Raw genomic sequence first — 14,982 nt, 5'->3', positions numbered from 1 at the left:
TTCCATCAACATCACTAGTAGTAGAAGTAAGAAGTCAGAAATTACCACCAAATAGCTATGTTTAAATTATGAATGACAGTTAAAATTATTTTACATTAATGTTTAAATGACAGGGCGACTGTGCACTGATGAGCACGTCCGCCTCACAGTTCAGAGGTGCAGGGATAGATTCCGACTTCAGCCTTCCTGTGTGGAGTTTGCATGTTCCCCCCTTCACCCCCTGCATTTCTTCCCAGTACTCTGGGATTTGTGTTTGATGTTTAAATTACTTTAAATGTTTACATTAAATTGGATGTTTAAATTAATTGTGATCCAAATTACTTCACAGACTACTCAAAAACGTCATTTAATTTCTATTAACACTCGTGCTGAGTCGTCGTTGCAGCAACTCGTGTCCTCTCGCGTTGAATACATACCACAAGTCAAATTTATTTATTGGTACTTGCCACGATGTAAGCAGGTTTGATTAAGAGACTGTGTTGGGTGGTCTTATGCAGATCATGACACCAGCATTTCACAAAAGTGCAATTTTATTTCCATTCAACTCCCTGACTTGGGAATAAAAAATATTCATATCATTATACAGCGGCAAGGCAAAATATGTGACAATTTGTGTACGGAAATATTTGCAACTTCCTGTCACCTATGTTAAATTTCGAGCTTTTTTATATATTACTTTAATGGAGGCATTAGGAAGGAGAATTGTTGTGCGGGGAATAACATCCAGTCAGCCATGATCCAATCAGAATGTTTATTTCCATCGCCACGTTGGAATGTTGACTTTAAACGACTTTCTCTGCAATTTCGAAGGGACCCAGTGTGACATCACCTCTCCATTCATAAACTGAAAATAGAACAGGTGTATTACATATCAATATCAAACACTTCCAAGTCAAACTGAAACACATACCTTGGTCTGATTTCACTGAACGGCCCTTCCTTTCACCCCACGCACTGCTACCAGATGAGCTGGTTACAGTCCAAGTCGTGCTTGAGCTACCTTGTCTGGGAGCAGTGGGGTTCCAAATAACGGTTGGTTTGTCTGGTTGGTCTATGCCTGTTCCAGTCCTTTGCCTGGTGCCCGTTCCAGGGGTTCCTCCACCAATGCCAGTGACAGTAGCCCAGGAAGTGCCTGTGTTGGTATTTCCAATGGAGCCAGTGGTCCAGGTTTGTTGGCCTGGTAGATTTGCTTCACTGCCACCACCAGTCTCACTTCCACCACTTCCGCCACCACCTGTTTGAGAGCTGCCTCCATCACTAGTGGTCCAGCCGCGTCTACCACTGGTGGTCCAGCCACTTCCTTTTAGAGAGTGGCTTCCTGTTTGAGAGCTGCCTCCACCACCGGTGGACGACTCGCCTTCTCTTTGAGAGCCGCCTCCACCACCGGTGACCCAGCCAATGCCTCCTGTTTGATAGTCACCTCCTGTTTGAGAGCTGCCTCCACCAACAGTGGTCCAGCCGCCTTCTCTTTGAGAGCTGCTTCCAACACCGAAGGTCAAGCCGCCTCCTCTTTGAGAGTCGCCTCCACCACCGGTGGTCCAGCCGCCTCCTGTTTGAGAGCCGCCTCCTGTTTGAGAGCCGCCTCCACCTCTGGTGGTCCAGCCAATGCCTCCTGTTTGAGAGTCACCTCCTGTTTGAGAGCTGCCTCCACCACCAGTGGTCCAGCCGCCTTCTCTTTGAGAGCTGCCTTCACCACCGAAGGTCAAGCCGCCTCCTCTTTGAGAGTCGCCTCCACCACCGGTGGTCCAGCCGCCTCCTGTTTGAGAGCCGCCTCCTCTTTGAGAGTCGCCTCCACCACTGGTGGTCCAGCCGCCTCCTGTTTGAGAGCCGCCTCCTGTTTGAGAGCCGCCTCTACCATTGGTGGTCCAGTCAATGCCTCAAGTGTGAGAGTCACCTCCTGTTTGAGAACTGCCTCCACCAGCAGTGGTCCAGCCGCCTTCTCTTTGAGAGCTGCCTCCACCACCGAAGGTCAAGCCGCCTCCTCTTTGAGAGTCGCCTCCACCACCGGTGGTCCAGCCGCCTCCTGTTTGAGAGCCGCCTCCTCTTTGAGAGTCGCCTCCACCACCGGTGGTCCAGCCGCCTCCTGTTTGAGAGCCGCCTCCTGTTTGAGAGCCGCCTCCTGTTTGAGAGCCGCCTCTACCATTGGTGGTCCAGTCAATGCCTCGTGTGTGAGAGTCACCTCCTGTTTGAGAGCTGCCTCCACCACCAGTGGTCCAGCCGCCTTCTCTTTGAGAGCTGCCTCCACCACCGAAGGTCAAGACACCTCCTCTTTGAGAGTCGCCTCCACCACCGGTGGTCCAGCCAATGCCTCCTGTTTGAGAGCCGCCTCCTGTTTGAGAGCCGCCTCCACCACTGGTGGTCCAGCCAATGCCTCCTGTTTGAGAGTCACCTCCTGTTTGAGAGCTGCCTCCACCACCAGTGGTCCAGCCGCCTTCTCTTTGAGAGCTGCCTCCACCACCGAAGGTCAAGACGCCTCCTCTTTGAGAGTCGCCTCCACCACCGGTGGTCCAGCCGCCTCCTGTTTGAGAGCCGCCTCCTGTTTGAGAGCCGCCTCCTGTTTGAGAGCCGCCTCCACCACTGGTGGTCCAGCCAATGCCTCCTGTTTGAGAGTCACCTCCTGTTTGAGAGCTGCCTCCACCACCAGTGGTCCAGCCGCCTTCTCTTTGAGAGCTGCTTCCACCACCGAAGGTCAAGCCGCCTCCTCTTTGAGAGCTGCCTCCACCACCGGTGGTCCAGCCGCCTCCTGTTTGAGAGCTGCCTCCACCACCGGTGGTCCAGCCGCCTCCTGTTTGAGAGCTGCCTCCACCACCGGTGGTCCAGCCGCCTCCTGTTTGAGAGCTGCCTCCACCACCAGTGGTCCAGCCGCCTTCTCTTTGAGAGCTGCCTCCACCACCAGTGGTCCAGCCGCCTCCTCTTTGAGAGCTGCCTCCACCACCGGTGGTCCAGCCGCCTCCTGTTTGAGAGCCGCCTCCACCACCGATGGTCCAGTCAATGCCTCCTGTTTGAGAGCCGCCTCCTCCGCCGAGGTTATTTTGACCGCGCTTATTAGGGTCACCAAGGTTCCAAGGGTCGCCTGGTTGTTGATTTCCACCAAGGGCACTACAGGAGGCGCATGCTGAATCCACGCCACTGGCCTCCCTCCAGCTGCACCAGGAAATAAAAGCAGTCAATGAGTGAGAATAGTATGGAAAATACTAAAAATTCACACATTTTGCACTATTCATTCACAATGAATGATGTTATTCCTTGAAACATAATAATTGTAGTTTATAGCTTGCTAAAATGCGCAATTCACCATCTCATGAAATGAAAATATTCACATTAAACACACTATTTGCTGAGTTAAGTTTACTGCCACCATTCTGTACTTATATTGCTTGTACCCCTTTTTTAAAGTTGCGTAACTTGTATCTCAAGACACCACTGTACTTTATCTTTGACACCACTTACTACTTTCCTGTTAATCAGGATTTTGCTGTCATCTTGTGGCCTTCTAGAGCGATACAAAAAATGGGAATATGGTGAATTGGTGAGGTCTTTAGCTGTGAGCCAAGGATTTCCAGGATTCCACAAAAAAATGGGAATATAGTACAGTGAACCCACACTATTCAAGGAAAACAGGGAATATTTTATGGATTAAATTATTCATTTACCTATTTGAAATTATTATTATTTATTATTATTATTTATAGAATGTATTAATTTATTGTTTATTCAAAATTTTATGAATTATTATTTATGGAATTATTTAAAAATGTATGAGAAATTTCTACACTAAAAAATCTAACTATAATTTAACATGACTATAATTTCGATATAATTTAATCAAAATTACTAAAAGGCACCTGTTTGACGGTGTCTTCCTCTCTCATCACTCACCTGTTCATCGTGTGGGAGCAGGCCCTGTGTTCAGGATCAATGTCGTGGCCGGTCGACGTGGCTCTCAAGTGGCAGGTAATGTAAAGCTGTTGGAAGCATCGATGGATGTTTAGTTCCGCCTCTAAAAATCCAATAGTGCTGTTTTGAAGAGGTCCTAACCATGCCACTGTCTGCACCCTGGAACCTGAATGCCTCAAACTGGAACTGGAGCATGTTCTCTGCTGTTCGTTGCATGAACCTGGACTCTGCGCCTGTGATCCTCGCGTCAATTAAACACCTGCGTGCAAGCGAAGCTGAGTCAAGAGGAAATTACAGTCCCCTGAGTTCAAGAGGTTAAGGGGTAGGGCTCTTGAATAATGACTGGTATGTTTAATTTCTATCTTTGGGCTGCAATGGTGGGTCTCTACCTTGCATGTACTACGATGTGTCAAGTATTATGGTTCCTCACCCCTGTTCAAGGAAGGTATATCTGGGGCTGGAATTCATATCGGGCGAGAGAGTAGCTGTGCAGCTTTCCACAAAAACCCGCAGGGGCACGTGGTGGTACTGCTTGACAGAGGCCTCGATACGGATTATGTCTCCCAGGTAGTACTGGTAGCGAGGCCTCTCGTACATCCAGTCGTCTGTGAAGAGTGATCAAATTAGGTCAACGTGTCGAAAGCCGACTGGGTAATGGAAAAGGAAAACAGATGCGGTACTCACCGGTCCTCAGGGTAAGAGTGAAGTATAAGAACTCCTCTGCAACCCTGACTGCAGAGAATGGGATCCATTGTGGGTCGAGTGGGAGGCTGCTCACGTTGTGGTGCCTGAAGGTTTAAATGGGGTCAAAGCTGGGATAGGACTATGAGTTTTGTTGATTTAAAAATGACCCATTTTGGAGTTGTTTTTCTTTGTTGCACTTGGTGGTTGGTTGAAATGTTAGTTTCTTAGATAGCATTATTGTGCAAAAAAATATTTTCAGGAAGATGGTGGCAAAAAAGACGAAGACAATTGCTTAGTTGGGTTCTTTCTGAGGTTTCCTCTCATGTCCCCCAAAATCATACAGTTTATGTTTTTGAAAACTATGCTTTGTGTAAATGCTTGTTTGTCTACGTCTGTCCTGGTTTTACCATACCTCCAGCTCACATTCAGCTGGAGAAACAAAAGCAAAGAGCAACATTTTGGAACATGCCTGAATAAAAGGTGCAATTCTGCACTTCATTATTTACGTTCCCATTGAAACACAGTTTGGATTGTTTATATCTTTCTAATATTCCCCCCTTGTGAATGATGCCAGGATTTCCCCAAGAAAATAATGTGTCACCTTGGGTAGTGACATTCCACAATCACAGCAGCTTCGTTGGTCCTCACAACAGGGGATTCACCCAGCCTTGTGGGGTTATAGTTGAGAGTAAAAGTGTAGATGAGAGCATCATCTGTTGTCTGCAGAAGGGGGACAAAAGTCAGACAATGTAGCATTGAAAAGAAGGGCGCTTGTTTGGCTTACTCGCGAAATGCTGCCGCAGTCTTGCAGCTCAGGCTGGAATATCAGCACATGGGCTTGACTGTCCTCAGCCACAGCGCCACAAGGACCCAGTGTCAGGTCGGAGGGCTTGATGAACTGGCCTATTCCAAAAAAGTCCAACTGGACCTCCACGCGCGCTTGCCTCTCTCCACACTCCACTGAGACGGTTGCTGCGGGGACGGGGTGCCTGAGCTCGAACTCGGGCACAGGCACGACCGGATTCGTGGGCCCTTCGGGGTAGCTCCAGGTGAGCGGCCTCTCAAGAATATGCTTGGCCTGCTGCTGATCGCGGGGCACTTGAAATCCGACGCAGACGCTGCCGAGCAGGGCCAGTGCCGCAAGGCACGCAGCGGTGTGCTTCATTCTCATGGACCCACAGCAAACAGTGATCCCCACCAGATGCTGTAAGGACAAGAAGCGCGCTTTCCTGTTTTTATAAGCAGGCCTTGTAGTTGCCTCCCATGACAAAAGATAAGGGAGGTTGTCAGCCAATCCAGCTACGTGGCGCTGCGTTTCGATTGTGATGCTGATCTCTGCTCGGCTTGGAATTGAAATCGAGTTGCACAATGCTAGAAAGTGGTCGTAGACAAATCTTGACAAATGATTAAACCAGAACCCAAAGTAATGGGTATTAATAATAATGTTGTACTGAGAAGATGGCGGTCACCATAAGGTTATGTTGACAGTGGGTTAGGGCCACCTGCCCCCCACAGAACATGTCACACACTGTCTTTTGCCAAAGTAAATTTGTGCCAATCGATGTTGGACCCCAGCACTATACCCGGACCCATGAAAGTTAGAGAATGAGAACATCCAAACAGCTTCCCATGTCGTCAGTTTTACATAAAAAGGAAGCACCGTAACAGCAAGAGATCAAGCATGCTTTGGAATTCATTAGCTTTCAGTATCAGTTTGATATTTTTTAAAGAAATGTTCAGTACCAGTAGTAATATAAAATCAATATTTTATGCAATGCTTGATCAGTGTGCCAACAACTGTATTTGTATATTAGCGCCAAGGAAAACATTCAGTACTGGAAATACTACGTCGTGTTACAGTACTCAAATGAGCAGCTTGGATGATTCGGTTTGAAGGAGTCTTTCTTGGTAGAAATCCGGGGTATAATATTCACCCTTTTACGACACTCGTTAAATTACGTTGATTGGAGAGAGGCCTCAAACAAGCCAATGATAGTGTCTGGGTGGAATCACCCTTTTTAAAGCACACCCACAGCCCTTGTGTGGACAATTAGCCAACAACGAAGGGATGGACTGATTGCAGAGTCATCTGAATTGCATAACTGCTGAATGCTTTTGACAACAAATAACAACCAGCCAAATAGCTTCCATACAAAAGTGGGGCATCTAGCGATCGCAGTTATGTCAAAGTGTGATTGGATTCGGAAATATTGTACTCCACAATTCCATCCGTGACACAATGGGCTTGAAGATAAGAGCGTGTATTTATTTTGTCAAAGCTTGGTGAACACAGATAGCGTGACCCTTGCAGTCACCGGTCATCCAGACCCGCCGAAGGTTTATATTATGTAATTTCTCAAACATGATGGCATTGTATTTATATGTGGCATTGAGCGATTGTCCAGGGAATCGACACCAAGTGTAATCTATTCTTTTTATGTTTCACCAAATGTATATGCATTGTGACACAACAGTGTGCAAGCCGCAACAAGGAAACAACTGCAAGCCTCAGTGCTACAGAGGGAGTAGGTAATAATCATACTCTATCAATTTTTACCAATATTTCTATTTTCTTTTCAATCTCTCTCAACTGTTCCTCTTTATTTCTCACTCCCGTTCTGTTTTCTGTGGAATATGCTTCAATAAAAATGGGCTTTATGGACAGCTTGGAAGGAAATAAATATTTTGTGCTATATTGAAGTGATTTTATTTTTTTAGTGCTTAGCAAAAATGTAACAGCTAAAATATTATTATTATTTTAGTATATTTCGTATATTATAGTATTATTATTATTATTTTACACACGTCTACACGAGCAGATTTGGAGAGAAGCGACTACTTTAGCTAGACTGACGTATGCTTTGTTATGAGATAAGCAAAGTGACCAGCTAAACGTTCTGGCACTGTTTACGACTTTATTTCCAGGCCTTTCTACTGGAATGCACCAGAAAGTCCACAACAAGATTTTATCAATATCTCGCAATATCTTGGTGGTATTTAGAGATTATCATCCCGAACATCCCGATTTGTCGCGTCAAGTGACGTTTGTCGTCTCTGACGATTGGTGATGACGTCAGATATGTGTCACCACTCGTAGGGGAAACATTTTCAAACACTCCGCCTTCAAATTTGATGACAAGGGTGACGCGTTTGAACGATGGCGAGGTGACAGAATGAGACACCTGAATGGACACTTTTGTTTTTAGTTACGTATGCATTCATGAAGTCAAGCAGGGATCTGGGATTTCTGCTGTGTAGATGTGGTATTTTATTCTTATTTTTTTTAAGACAACATGTTTGAACCCCTCGAAACTCTGCTAAAATATGAGACTCCAGTTTTAATCAGTAAAACTACAGATAAAAAGAGTACGAAGGTAAGTTTGGCGACGCAAGTTCACACAGACATTCAATAAATTAGAGGTCGGAAATACTGCATACTTTCATTTTTATTAGTGATCTAAATGAGGAAGAAAAAAATATCACCATTGAAATATCACATTACAGATGACTTGGTGGTTTCTTCCATCAAACAAACAACAATAAAAATTAATATATTCATTTATTGACAGCGCAACATCCAAGTGCTGTACATAAAACTGTCAGTGTAAACATGACAATTAAAACATGTCAAGACAGCACTTAGAGAAACATCAAATTTTCAGGTAGTGTAACGTAACATTGTTTACAGGGGGGCCGTCCTTTTAAAGTCAGCAACCAAGCGCATGCCGACTCCCCGGTTCCTCCACCTCCTAAAGTTAAATCCTCTGCAGCTGAAGCCCCAAGGCAACAAAATGATGACATACTTAACCTCATCTTTCCACCCAGGTATGCTTGCCTTCTTCCCTGCATACCATGCCGTGTCTACTTCAACTTTGCTTAATCTTTCATTGTTTTATCATGCCAGGGAATGGATGGAGGGAAACCAGCTGTGGGTGCAGCAAGTGTCCAGCGCGCCGTGCACCAGAGCAGACGTGGTGAACCTCGAGGAGCTCCTGGACAGGAAACTGCAGCAACGACGGGCCATAGAGACGGGAATATGCCCTGTTCGAAGAGAGCTCTATACCCAGTGCTTTGGTAAGGAGGCTCTGCATACCATCCGGAAGATAAGAACCCTTCCCAAAGCCAATGCCAATGAAGGTAACAATTGTTTAAGGACAAGCAGACTTTAATTTTGTGTCTGCCTCGTGTCTCGCTGGCCGCTCGTGGCATCAAATAGCCAAATTTGTGGTCAATTATTCGCAGAGGCGAGCTGACAACTTCTTCAAGTTGTCACCCATTTTGTGAAGGAGCTCAGGAATCGCATCCAGCTTGCAGTTGAGCTCGCTCATCGAGTGAGTTTGAGTAATAATAGCCAGCCTTACATCTTCAGTCATGACGGGCAGCCACCCCATCTCCAAAAGTGAAACTGAACTAAATCAGGAAACTGCCAACTCCAGGCAGCAGAATATCTGTTATCAGAATTACACTTATGTGGGCCTGTTGCATTACCACGCGGCACTACTCTGAAGGCGTACACTCTAAATTTTCCGTGTTTAGAAGGTTAAATCTAGAAGAAGGGCTACATCATGATTAAAGCTGCTCTTTTTGTGTAGATGAGCTGATCAGGCAGGTGACCATCAACTGCGCCGAGCGGGGTCACCTGCTGTTGCGGGTACGAGATGAGATCCAGATGACCATAGCCGCTTACCAGACCTTCTACGAGAGCAGTGTGGTTTTTGGCATGAGGAAAGCTCTGCAGGCTGAGCAGGACAAGGTGGACATGCAGAAAAGAGTAAGGACCAGTTCTTCTTCCTTTCAGTAATAAAGTAACATAAAATATCTACCAAGCAACGGCCCGTCGCTCGAGCGGCTACACGTAGGGTGGCTGTGGCAAGTTGACGCTTGTCTTTCATAGATTGCAGTGCTGGAGCAGGAAAAAGAGGAGCTGCAGAAAGAGTTGCGCGATGAGAAGGCCAAATGCGACGCCATCGAAAAGACCGAAGAAGAGAAACATGAAGTTCAGGAAAAGAAGTACACGGAGCAGATTCAGTTCCTCAAGAGAACCAATCAGCAGCTTAAGGTGATGACAAGTCACACTAGTGTTCATATCGATGTCACAAAATGAAACTGAAACTGTTGTCTTTCTCTTCAATTTGTCCCACTTAGGCTCAACTGGAGGGAGTTGTGACGCCAAAGTAATTTCACAATAGCCAGTTAAAAATGGAACATGTCACTGAAAAGTATCTTTTTTTTTATTGAATGAATGTAATGTTGGGTAATTGAAAATTAAATGTCTTTTTTAAAGAATGAAGGAGAGCAGGTATTTTTTAATGCCTTCCAATGAATTAATTGCCTTTTTGAGGCTTTATTGTGCATGTGCCCGGAAATATCACCCATTTGCCTGTCTGTGTTTCTTGGTGAAAATAGACTCCATGTATTTTAGGGATCTCAAACACAAGTGCTAGAATATTTGACTTTTGTTTTGTATTTGAGTTCAACTAAGCAACGTGCATCACAAAGTGTGCACCCGCTGTAGCGTTCTTGTATAATTATCTCAAAGTTGTGTCTCATTCTTAAGGTGTGTCTTGGAAGGCCAAGATTGAATGCCATAACACACCCATTTCAAAAAAATCTCACAGGCTTCGTGTTCATCAAGTCAGACAAAAAGAACTCAGACTCGTCTATTCAAGCTCAGCCGAGCTGCAAGGAAAGATATTTCCACACAGCATTGAGAGAGGATTTTTTGGCAAGACCTGTTGATCGTAAAACATTTTCACTATATGGCAGACTTCAGAAATTCTTCAATCTTTTTGTCCGATGACAAGGAGGTGTCTGACTTAACCCAGTTGTCCATCTTCAATGAAGAAAGTTCTGGCTCAAAGAATGCAGGTGGACAACTGGGTTAAGTCAGACACATTTTTGTCTTTTTAACCTAAAATACAAAAATAGACTTAAATGCACGTGTTGTTCTACTGCTTTGTTCCAACCATGTGTTTTAAGATGGTAGAAGATGGTGCCACTTTACACTGATAAAAACGTGTATGTCATGAGACCAAAGCAGTATTTCGGTTTTCTGTTGCACCACAATTTGAATGTAAAGTGTCAGTCAAATAAATGTAACATGAAATGGCTCAAAGAGGCGAAATAATGCTGGCATTAATTTACATTTCAACAAGTTGATTCAAAAACTAATTTGCAGGAAATTCACTTTATCCAGGCGTAGAACACATGATTATTGTGCGACTGGATATAGAAGTTGTATTTAATTCTAAAAATCTTTATTGACAAATTCATAAACATACTAAGTTACTCGAAGGTAACGTTAGTGACGTACAACAGCGCCACTCATCGCAACCAATCAGCTTGTCTTTCTGCCCGGAAATGCGTTGCGTGAAACGTTGTTACAAACGCCGTCACGTGTTTCCCGGTGTGCGAGCAAAATAGGCGTTAAAGTGGGCGTCGGCACGATGACGCCTATGAAACCTTGACCATATGCGATTAATTAGATATGCTTTGGTTTTCCGTTTAGCTGGCATTACTGGTCCGTCACCAGTAAGCTCTTGTCGCTTTCTCCGACCCATAGTTTACCCCGGCTCTCCTCTGCTATTAGCCCGTAGACACACAATGGAGGCAGGTGGCAAAATAAGCGGCGACGCAGTCCCGCTAGACGAGAAGAAGCCGCCGACCAGCTACCAGTTACTCATTCTCGCCCACGAAAGGACCTCGAGAACCCCGAGTCCACTTTTGGGTGCCAATGGAGACGACGACTCCGAGGCGGAGTCCTTCAAGGGTGGCAGGACCGAGGAAGTGGACCGCGACACAAAGGAGAGGGCCTTCGCGTGGTGCCGTGATTTCCTGTCCGGAGCGTGGAAGACCATCCAAATCATGGACTTTCAAATAGGCATCGTCAGGTGACGACTATTGAGTGATCTCACATAAACTATTAATGCTGGTGTCATGTCACTTGTCATGAATGTACGTTTTATTGGTCTTTTCCAGTGGTGGCCTGAGTAATCTGCTGTACCTGTGCAGCCTCCCTGACCATGTGCCCAGCGTGGAGAAAGAGCCTCGTCAAGTGCTCCTCAGAATCTACGGTGCTATTCTTCAGGGTGTGGACTCTTTGGTGTTGGAGAGTGTAATGTTCGCTATCCTGGCCGAGCGAACTTTGGGACCAAAACTCTACGGTATCTTCCCACAAGGGCGCTTGGAGCAGTATTTTCCGGTATGGCACACTGACCTACGTTTCTAAATTCTAAACCTATATATGTTCTGTGAAATTGTATTAATTTATTCCTGACCATCTATTCTCCTAATTTTGTAGCATTTCAGTTGCATGTTTTTACATTTTTGTAATATTTTTTTTTCGTCCAATCAGCCATGTAAGTCAGGGGCCTTCATCAATTATGCTGACCCACGTTAATTTATAGTACCAACTGCACGATTTGGGCTTCATATTAGCGTTTTTCTTGCCGCAGAACACTCGAATGCGCACAGATCAGTTGTCAGACGCTGACATCTCTGCGGAGATCGCCACAAAAATGGCTCGTTTTCACAAAATGGTCATGCCATTTAACAAAGAGCCCACCTGGTTGTTTGTGACCATTAACAAGTAAGTAGTCGAACTAACTCGCTGCTATCGTCACTCGCGCTCGGTTAATTATGTCATATGTTGTCTGTTTCTGTTAGATACATGGATCAAGTGTTGAAGCTGACTTTTACGCGCGACACTCATGTGAAGAAGTATAAGAAGCTGATGAAGCTCAACCTGGAAATGGAGTTGAAGAACCTCCGGTGAGTGGAAGTACTGCCTCTTAATGAGCAATGTAACACTTAATTGTATACTGTACACGTGAAAATTCATCAGCCAAATAATTATTCGTGTTAATCAAAACAAGTCCATAGTTATTTTTTATTTTAGTAAATATTTGGATAATTTGAATAATTGAAATTTAAGTCATAATGCTATGGTTATAACTATTTTACCTAGCACAGATAAGGAGCAACAAACAATTACATAATTGGTTTGTGGGTTTGTGTGTTGTTGTTGTTGTTGTTTTTTGGGGGGGGACCTCTTAAAGCTTTGGCAAAGATCTCATTAGATTTTTTTTTAATTATTATTATTTTTTTAGGGAAACCTCTTAAAGCTTTGGCAAATATCTCGTTTGATTTTTTTTTTTTGATTTTTTGATTTTTTTTTTGTTCATTGAAAAAACAGCTGACCTTTGTCCTAGTGCCTTTTGTTTTTGATAGCCTATGCAACCAGTCGGGTAAGCATGCGTCTCCCTTATCAATAGCTGAGATACAGATTGTGCTGCATTCCATGATGATAAAATGTTCCCAACTCATCAACTAGAAATTATCAACTAGGAATCTTGTGAACACATACATAATATTGCAGGGTATGATTTTCATCACGCCCAGACTCTCACACAGACTGAATGAATAATTTGATTCCTTTTTTGGTACTCTTTTCTTTTGCACCTCCCAAAAACACTGCCAAATTTGGTGTGTGTGTGTGTGTGTGTGAATCATTTGCACTTAACAGAATGTCTTCTTCTGCTCTTTTTTTCACTCACGCACAGTAAGCTACTGGCTGAAACGCCATCACCTGTGGTCTTCTGCCACAATGACATCCAAGAAGGTAAAAAAAGAAAAAAAAAGCTCTTCACTAATGGGAAATGCAGTCACCTAACAGCTTGGTCACAAATGTTCAGTCATTAGTGTCTTTAAGTGGTGGGAAGCAAGTAAAAATACTTCGTCAAAGCGGGCTCTTTACTTTTTTTCATACCAGGTTTCTGTACCTCTGGTGTCTCTGCAGGTAATGTTCTAATTCTGCACAAGGGGGACCAAACCTCAACAGACCGACTGATGCTCATCGACTTTGAGTACAGCAGCTACAACTACAGGTGAAGTCAGGTTTGAATAAAGAATGATATTAAAGACATTAAAAGAAATCCGTTTTCATGTTCTTGTTGTTTTTATTAGGGGTTTTGATTTTGGAAACCATTTCTGTGAATGGATGTACGACTACACCTACAACCAGTGGCCCTTCTACAAGGCCACGCCAGAGGATTACCCAAGCAGAGAGCAACAGGTTTGTACATTTTTCATTTTTTTTTTGGCATCCTGAATACATACGATTAAATTGGACTGATCAATTATTCGCATGTACATATTATTCAAGTGAGCATCATCGCCTTTGTAGAATTGTTTTTTGTACATACACAAGAAAAACTGCAATATTTTCTGTTCTTCATCGTAGCTCAGCTTTAGCAAATGTTCTCACAATTATTATTTTTTTTCCCCCTGGCAGCTTCATTTCATTCGAAGTTATCTCTCGGAGCAAAGAGGATGCGGTGACCAAAACGTGGACCAAAGGAAGATAGAGGAAGAGATGATCATTGAAGCCAATCGGTAAACCGGGCTGCCAAACCTGTAGAATTGTTGTTGTTTTTTGAAATGGGGGAGATAGCACAATCATGACATGCTTTGTAATTGCTCTCATGCAGGTATGCGTTAGCATCACATTTCTTATGGGGTCTTTGGTCCATCATCCAAGCGAAGCTCTCCAAGATTGAGTTTGGCTACATGGTAAGAAGGAGCTAGCGTAATAGTAATAGTACCAGCTTTAAGGCTAGCACTAAATGTCTTGTTTACTACTGCCAAGCTGCTGCTTGACGTCGTGAAGTTCACTGACACCATCTAGTGCTCATATCTCATATTTTTGGAACATACTAAACGAGTGACTCGACGCACGAATATGAATGTACTGCATTTGCATGTATGTAATTGTAATTCATGATGTGATCATTTGCCAGGATTATGCCCAGGTCCGCTTTGATGCCTACTTCAAACAAAAGAAGCTCTTCTCCTGAAGTCCTGCTTGCTTGCACTCGTGTAAAAAGACTTTTTTCTTTTTGTTTACTTTATTTAAATACATTAAAAACGATTCCTGGGCCTCATGCTCTGAGAACAGTCTTCTTATGCAGAAGTAGTCCCAAGCAAGTTCTATAAATCCATTTGGATTTCAAGGTCTAAACCCCACCAACATGATACACTAGTCTATTGTGGACCACTTTTTGACATGACAAGGCATTTATCTTTATTTTTGACGAGTTAAAGTGATCTGATCATTGATGTTCCGTCCACATTAATATGAAGAAAGCACATTAAAAGAACTGTAAAATGAAGTGGGATTTTTGTTGTTATTTGATGATTAGACTGTTCTGGACAAAAGAGTATTACAGACATTGAAAGAAATGTGTTTTGAGAATTAAGTTATTTAGGAGAATAATGAGAAGTCGTGATACTGCACGAGGAAAAATCTTTTTCAGAAAATAGTCTTCATTTTAAAAGAAATGAACAGATTTCATGAAAAAAGGATGCAGAAAAACCATGATCATTATGGCTTTATTGTAATGC

General features: G+C 43.9%; 3 protein-coding genes across 14 annotated transcripts; 2 read left to right on the top strand and 1 right to left on the bottom strand.

Annotated features, from left to right (window-relative positions):
- Window positions 1-737: 737 nt before the first annotated feature.
- Window positions 738-5,810, bottom strand: LOC147055682 (uncharacterized). 10 transcript variants are annotated; one of them, XM_085914555.1, is made up of 11 exons: window positions 5,366-5,810; window positions 5,183-5,301; window positions 4,582-4,685; window positions 4,328-4,502; window positions 4,039-4,156; window positions 3,880-3,965; window positions 2,180-3,144; window positions 1,895-2,119; window positions 1,421-1,816; window positions 911-1,234; window positions 738-844 (listed from the first exon to the last, which is right to left on the bottom strand). In XM_085914555.1, exons 1-11 carry the CDS (start codon window positions 5,750-5,752, stop codon window positions 783-785), a joined length of 2,961 nt encoding a protein of 986 aa, XP_085770681.1. In that variant the 5' UTR covers window positions 5,753-5,810; the 3' UTR covers window positions 738-782. The 10 variants fall into 10 exon arrangements, with proteins under 10 accessions (XP_085770681.1, XP_085770679.1, XP_085770677.1 ...); XM_085914553.1 differs by having other exon boundaries at window positions 911-1,549; window positions 1,628-1,816; window positions 5,366-5,804; XM_085914551.1 differs by having other exon boundaries at window positions 911-1,816; window positions 2,180-2,311; window positions 2,390-3,144; window positions 5,366-5,804.
- A 1,798-nt stretch (window positions 5,811-7,608) lies between these two features.
- LOC147055681 (axonemal dynein light intermediate polypeptide 1-like) lies at window positions 7,609-10,399 on the top strand. Of its 2 annotated transcripts, none has more exons than XM_085914462.1 (6): window positions 7,609-7,955; window positions 8,270-8,406; window positions 8,486-8,718; window positions 9,174-9,352; window positions 9,476-9,640; window positions 9,727-10,399. In XM_085914462.1, the coding sequence occupies exons 1-6, from the start codon at window positions 7,875-7,877 to the stop codon at window positions 9,757-9,759; spliced, it is 828 nt and encodes a 275-aa protein (XP_085770588.1). In that variant the 5' UTR covers window positions 7,609-7,874; the 3' UTR covers window positions 9,760-10,399. The 2 variants fall into 2 exon arrangements, with proteins under 2 accessions (XP_085770588.1, XP_085770590.1); XM_085914464.1 differs by having other exon boundaries at window positions 7,620-7,955; window positions 8,486-8,655; window positions 9,727-10,390.
- Window positions 10,400-10,957: 558 nt separating this feature from the next.
- Window positions 10,958-14,746, top strand: chkb (choline kinase beta). Of its 2 annotated transcripts, none has more exons than XM_085915169.1 (10): window positions 10,958-11,471; window positions 11,560-11,782; window positions 12,036-12,169; window positions 12,247-12,351; window positions 13,143-13,201; window positions 13,352-13,466; window positions 13,546-13,654; window positions 13,874-13,974; window positions 14,070-14,151; window positions 14,379-14,746. In XM_085915169.1, exons 1-10 carry the CDS (start codon window positions 11,053-11,055, stop codon window positions 14,433-14,435), a joined length of 1,404 nt encoding a protein of 467 aa, XP_085771295.1. In that variant the 5' UTR covers window positions 10,958-11,052; the 3' UTR covers window positions 14,436-14,746. The 2 variants fall into 2 exon arrangements, with proteins under 2 accessions (XP_085771295.1, XP_085771296.1); XM_085915170.1 differs by having other exon boundaries at window positions 10,962-11,471; window positions 13,379-13,466.
- The last annotated feature ends 236 nt before the right edge of the window (window positions 14,747-14,982 follow it).

Source organism: Syngnathus leptorhynchus, chromosome 6 (genome assembly GCF_054491065.1).
Source record: "Syngnathus leptorhynchus isolate UIUO chromosome 6, UIUO_Slep, whole genome shotgun sequence".
NCBI lineage: Eukaryota > Metazoa > Chordata > Actinopteri > Syngnathiformes > Syngnathidae > Syngnathus > Syngnathus leptorhynchus.
The sequence above is the reverse complement of the archived record's forward strand: the minus strand, read 5'-3'. Positions and strand labels throughout refer to the sequence as shown.

Coding starts and splice junctions, on each gene's coding strand:
- LOC147055681 (XM_085914462.1), top strand. CDS start 7,875: ATGTTTGAACCCCTCGAAACTCTGCTAAAATATGAGACTCCAGTTTTA. Junction 8,407..8,485: donor AACCTCATCTTTCCACCCAG/GTATGCTTGCCT, acceptor TTATCATGCCAG/GGAATGGATGGAGGGAAACC. Junction 9,641..9,726: donor GAACCAATCAGCAGCTTAAG/GTGATGACAAGT, acceptor TGTCCCACTTAG/GCTCAACTGGAGGGAGTTGT.
- chkb (XM_085915169.1), top strand. CDS start 11,053: ATGCGATTAATTAGATATGCTTTGGTTTTCCGTTTAGCTGGCATTACT. Junction 12,352..13,142: donor ATGGAGTTGAAGAACCTCCG/GTGAGTGGAAGT, acceptor ACTCACGCACAG/TAAGCTACTGGCTGAAACGC. Junction 13,975..14,069: donor ATGATCATTGAAGCCAATCG/GTAAACCGGGCT, acceptor GCTCTCATGCAG/GTATGCGTTAGCATCACATT.
- LOC147055682 (XM_085914547.1), bottom strand. CDS start 5,752: ATGAGAATGAAGCACACCGCTGCGTGCCTTGCGGCACTGGCCCTGCTC. Junction 4,157..4,327: donor TATACCTTCCTTGAACAGGG/GTGAGGAACCAT, acceptor GCTTGCACGCAG/GTGTTTAATTGACGCGAGGA. Junction 3,145..3,879: donor TGCTCCCACACGATGAACAG/GTGAGTGATGAG, acceptor TTCCTGGTGCAG/CTGGAGGGAGGCCAGTGGCG.